The 5,749-nt window shown below is 41.5% G+C and overlaps 1 protein-coding gene across 1 annotated transcript; it reads left to right on the forward strand.

Moving 5' to 3' along the window:
* Positions 1 to 1,761: 1,761 nt before the first annotated feature.
* Positions 1,762 to 5,357, forward strand: LOC139385112 (Iroquois homeobox protein 5a). The gene is made up of 3 exons (XM_071130178.1): positions 1,762 to 2,568; positions 3,646 to 4,051; positions 4,565 to 5,357. The coding sequence occupies exons 1-3, from the start codon at positions 2,326 to 2,328 to the stop codon at positions 5,269 to 5,271; spliced, it is 1,356 nt and encodes a 451-aa protein (XP_070986279.1). The 5' UTR covers positions 1,762 to 2,325; the 3' UTR covers positions 5,272 to 5,357.
* The last annotated feature ends 392 nt before the right edge of the window (positions 5,358 to 5,749 follow it).

Below are 5,749 nucleotides of genomic sequence, written 5' to 3' on the forward strand. Positions count from 1 at the left end.
TGACATAGGCATACCATTAAATAAAATATTTAGACTTTGTTTTCAGTTTATCAATGGCAAAATATGATCAATAATAGTAGTACTATTATTATTAGTAGGCCTAATAGTATTATGACCATCATCAGTAGAGTAGGATATCATTATTTCTAGACCTCTACTTTTTCTTCAAAAATAGATGTAGTAGGTCTAGTATAAACAATATTAACATTAGTATCCTGAACCTTATATACCTGTGTTGTCATAGATGTTGCTGCAAGAACATGAGGAAGAAAAACTGTTGGAGTAACAATAATTAGTTTGGCTATCATAGCACTGCCGGTGGTTGTAAAAGTAGGTATTCTAGTACCGTTGTCACCATCATTATTCTCTCTTCATGTATGTATCTTTCTTGCCTTTCCCCAACTCTGCATTGGCTCACTGTACCAGCGTCACCACTCTCTGCAGCTCTCCAGAGGGTTTCAAAGCGTAGGAACACGTGACACTATGCACACACTTTTTAGCAGCGCCTACAGCGATCCCTTTCGGTTTATCGGGGATTTGAACTATAAAGCCAGAAACAATCAGCACTGTGACTATAAGGCCTGTGGATGTCTGTATTTCAAAATCAAATTCAATCCGGATATGCATTATTATACCTTTATTGTGGTTAAAATATGAGTCTAAAATGTATTTTCTAAATATAAAACTATTACAAGTTTAAAAAGATATCGTGCAATATTATTATTATATAAATACTATTACATAGTATAACCTAACTAGTATAGATATTTGTATTATCATTAGGCCTATTAATATCATTATATTGATGATAATGTAATAAATAATTGAAGATTGACTCATATATGGCACAGGTGAGTAAAAAGCCATTGTGCTGAAATGAAAAATCTGGATATCCATAATGGCCGATAAGCACAAGATATTAAATAAATCGAGACTATCCATATTTTTGCAGAGAAACGTATCTGGTGGCATCAAAGGAGATTACATCCAGTGGTCATAGCGGATTTGCTGTAGTTCATATGGTACTAATCTGCCCTCGCTTGGGGCTTTTATGACTTTCGGGGTGAGAGAGAGCGAGAGAGTGTATCTGACTGGTTTATTCCTGGATCCATGGAGAAAACTATTTAGCAGCCGCTTCAGTTAACAGCTGTCACACGTTAAGAGTTGCTTATCCCACAGCTGAGTGGAATGCTTCCTAGATTTCAGCTAATATTACAAATAGCTGGTTAAGGAAAAAATATACGTTTACACAAACAGCCAAAACCTAAATTGTTTGGGATAAAGGTTATATTTATATTCTACTGTGTATTATTCGCGCCATCATTTATGCACGCTCCTGCCATGTCTTACCCTAACAACACAAAATGCGTCTGGCGTAAGAATGTCTATATGCACAAAATAAATCTAAATCAAAAACCGTCGCCCCTTTTTAGCTCCCGTTGCGGATTTTAATTTACGGAATACCGACAGTCAGTTAGGCTGTTACGAGGCATCTATTCAAAAAGACAAGTTTTGCGCTCAAAAGAAACAATAAACCACGAACCATGGAAAAAAGAAGAGCAGCGTGCAGAACATGGAGCGCTTTTTTCCCTTCAGTATCTGGAAAGCTGTTCCTGACAGACAACAGCCTATTTGTTATTGATCAGGTGTGAAAGTGACGGCTTCATGTATTTAGAATAAGAAGAACGTTGGAGTTGATCTACTGGCTCGCATGATATCGCAATCCAGGGGCTGGTGTACTGGAGTCCTTGTTAGAGAAAAAAACATAGAGAAATAGCGGGAGAGGGATTGTTAGTGAGAGAAAGAGAGGGAGGGAGGGAGGGGGGAAAGCGGGGAGAAAAAAAGAAAACATGGAGAGGGAGAGAGAGACAGACAGAGATAGGCAGGGCTGTGGTATTAACCCAGCATAGGCTTGCCTTTTCCTTCGATGACTACACCCCGATAGGAGGAGCGTGAAGAACGTAGTAGGCGTCAGAATCCTCAATTTACAACTTAGCATCTTGGCAGGACATTTTCCCAAGCAAAGCCCCCATCGGAAGGCAAAAAAGTTATTCTGCACGGCATGAGACAGAGTGAGCAAGAGAGAGAGAGAGATAGGAAAAATAGAGCGTAGCAAGCAAACACAACGGTCAGTTGTAGTTGACTATCAGCGACTAAAATCTATATCTAAGTCTATGTATTTGTTTATATTTTTACAGCAATAATTTAGGAGGGAACAGACAGCGGTCTGTTGATACGAGACTCCTATGACTGAAATCGGACAGTGCATGAGAAAATAAATAGGAAAAGTGCGCAAGTAAGTGGCTTACTTTCGGGGCTTTCACCATGGCGTATCCTCAGGGCTACTTGTACCAGCCATCCCCTTCTTTGGCGCTGTATTCATGCCCGGCGTACAGCACCAGCGTTATATCGGGACCCAGGACCGAAGAACTTGGTAGATCCTCATCTGGCTCTGCTTTTGCTCCCTATGCCGGAACTACCACGTTCACCAGCGCTTCCCCCGGGTACAACTCCCATCTCCCGTACAGTGCGGAGGCGGGAGCGGCCGCCACATTCGCTTCATACGTGGTGAGTGAGAGAGCATAGAATCGAAATTGCCGAGTGGAAAAAAATGTGGAAAATGTTATATTGTATTGTTTGTGGGCCTATGTGTAGAATGTTAGCACCGTGCAAATGAGGCAAATGTATTTCTGGTTTAGCGTGCGTCTGTATTTTGCTGATGACTCTTTTTCATTTGGGTAAGTTAGTTGAAAATAGGCCCATCCATTTGATGCAAAGACGAACATGCAAAATAACCAATTAGGCTAATTAGCATGTTACTGTTCTTTGTATAAATGTAATTTTTCTGTAAATAATGAGCAATGAAATAGGTCGTTGTGTTGAAGCAGTTTGCATACAATAACAAACAGCAAGCTCCCAACCTCGGTAGAACACATTTATATATGCTGTAGTTATTTGTTGGATAAGGTCTTTATTAGTCTATGCGAAATTATAAACTCGTTTATTTAGGGCTACTCGGTTGTTTTTATGGACATTGACCAAATGTTCGTTAACTTGGGAACACAGATCCTAATATTTAACATATTCTAAATCTGAAAGTGAGTTGAGCACGCAGTTATATTCAAATGAAAGCAGGTATGTAAGCCAGCTGAATAATAGTGGGAAATAATGATAGTGAAATCCTGTCTTGGTAAAATTATGAGAAGAGAAGACATGGTAGGCCTGTTACGCATGATGCTAATGCTTCATCTAATTTGTAAAAGAGGTTGCTTTCACTACGCATAGATTACGTTGTAGTGGCTACAGTCAGCAAGACAGGCGCATCTTGAATACAAAAACGCACAAAGAAAAATAAAGTTGAGACTATGTCCATCTGTGTAAAATGTCAAAAGTGCATTGGTGACGCATCTGATGCTTGATTTATTGTAACCAACCTAAACGTCAGAGGTGTGTGTGTGTGTGTGTGTGTGTGTGTGTGTGTGTGTGTGTGTGTGTGTGTGTGTGTGTGTGTGTGTGTGTGTGTGTTTGTATGTGTTTATTATGGTGCCTTGTTATTGTTTGTAACTTATTTTGTAATGTTTTAATTGTTATGAGTCGTTGACAATTATCTGAAAAGCATTTTCTTTTCGACGGCTTTGTTTTCAGAGTTCTCCCTATGACCACACGACGGGCATGGCTGGGTCTATAGGATATCACCCCTACGCTGCTCCCCTGGGTTCATACCCCTACGGTGACCCGGCATACCGAAAAAACGCGACCCGGGATGCTACCGCCACTCTCAAAGCCTGGTTGAACGAGCACCGTAAGAACCCCTACCCCACCAAGGGCGAGAAAATCATGCTGGCCATCATCACCAAAATGACCCTCACCCAAGTTTCCACCTGGTTCGCCAACGCCAGGAGGAGGCTAAAGAAGGAGAACAAGATGACCTGGACTCCCCGAAACCGGAGCGAGGACGAGGAGGAAGACGAGAACATCGATCTGGAAAAGAATGACGACGACGAGCCTAGCAAGCCGAAAGACAAGGGAGACTCGACAGACACAGAGTCAGGTCTGTAGAAAAATCATCAATTTTTTATCGCAGTCGTTTCCACTCAGGGCACAAAATGAATTGCTGGTTAATGGTGGTATATTATTTATAATGGGACAATTGCTTTACATAATGATCACCTTGAACTCCCCTCATTTGACTTATCATGTGCTGAAAATTGCTGGTGACGTAAAGTGTTTAGCATTCGATTTATCTTTAACTGCATAATAAGGCGGGCTGCAGCTGGTGGACTGGGCTGCGCATCGCCTAATGATAATTATTACGATTAAAACACAATCATTAATATCACGGTTTTCAGTAGCTGTATACCTAGTTGTTTGCAGGCCTATTATTTATTAGCCAACTTATTATGATAACTAGGCCTATTATTATGGTAATTAGCATTTGCACAAATATGAACGCACGAGTGCATGAATTAGGGGCCTATAGCATATTGGTAGCCTATCTGTATCTTATGTCAATGTTATACATCTTTTTCACAATAACTTAACTCTTGTTTCTCTCTCACTGCAGATCATAAATTGCTGAACCCGGGGGACATAGTGTGCGACAGATTTAAAGAGGAGAATCATGGCAAAGAAACGGATCCCCTTCTGAGCGACTCGGAATTAAAAGACCAAGGGGATCGGACAGAGTTACTGCCCGAGTCTGCTAAACCCACCACCTCGTCTCCATCCGCCATGCCTCGGGGAGGAACGGAGCTCGTTGCGCAAGACAAGCCGTCAGAAATGGGCCATGCGCCGGGCACGGTAAACAGCAACGTGACGTCTGTCATTCACTCCTCCCCATCCGCCCCTAAACCCAAACTCTGGTCCCTGGCTGAGATCGCAACGTCCTCAGACAGGTGTAAGAGCAGCAGCGACGGGCCGCAGGGCCATGGGATGGGTCACAGCACAGTGATCACCACCAATGCAGCGTCACCATCACGGTCCTCCCCACAGTGCCCTCTCCCAAACAGCACAGTCCTATCCAGGCCTATCTACTACACGTCCCCTTTTTACCCGGGCTACACGAACTATGGCAGCTTTGGACATCTTCACAGTCACAGCAGTCACGGCTCAGGCACGGGCTCCACGGCACATTTCAATGGATTAAACCAGACTGTGTTAAATAGAGCAGAAGCTTTGGTAAGAGAAAGCCAGAAAGGCAGAGGCCAAACGCAGGTAGATCTTTGTAAAGACTCCCCTTATGAACTAAAGAAAGGTATGTCAAACATTTAATACCTTTAATACCTCAAAAATCCATCGGACTTTTATTTATTATTTGTGGTTGCATTACAAAAAATAAGAAAAATAATAATAATAAAGGAAAATTCTGAGAACAGTTATTTTCTGAGTAAATGCTTATCTTCAAATCTTAGTTTCTGAATGGTTAATCCTAATGATGTAACAAGAATGGTCTTCATCGCTGCAGCCGCCTGAGTCTATTTGTATTAAAGACTAATATGTATATTTAATGTAGCAATTTTGTATTTAAAATGGACAATACACTATCTTTGAAGTAAATTATGAGAAAAAAATACACGTGTGCAGCGATTATTCTGGGGGGGGGGGGGGGGGGGCAACTGTTATTATCAAATGTGTCAGAAGGGCTTGAAAGAGGAACACATAATGGAAAATGAAAGAGATATTTATCGATGGGATTGTGTTCTTTTACCCCGTGACAGGTGTATCAATTACATTATCGATACAAAAAGAG

The sequence above is a fragment of the Oncorhynchus clarkii genome, chromosome 26 (assembly GCF_045791955.1).
Source record: "Oncorhynchus clarkii lewisi isolate Uvic-CL-2024 chromosome 26, UVic_Ocla_1.0, whole genome shotgun sequence".
Taxonomy (NCBI): Eukaryota; Metazoa; Chordata; class Actinopteri; order Salmoniformes; family Salmonidae; genus Oncorhynchus; species Oncorhynchus clarkii.

What these genes read in the sequence shown, in the direction of transcription:
- LOC139385112 (XM_071130178.1), top strand. Translation starts at nt 2,326, where the DNA reads ATGGCGTATCCTCAGGGCTACTTGTACCAGCCATCCCCTTCTTTGGCG. An exon ending in CCACATTCGCTTCATACGTG is followed by an intron (nt 2,569 to 3,645) that starts GTGAGTGAGAGA and finishes CTTTGTTTTCAG; the next exon opens with AGTTCTCCCTATGACCACAC. An exon ending in CTCGACAGACACAGAGTCAG is followed by an intron (nt 4,052 to 4,564) that starts GTCTGTAGAAAA and finishes CTCTCACTGCAG; the next exon opens with ATCATAAATTGCTGAACCCG.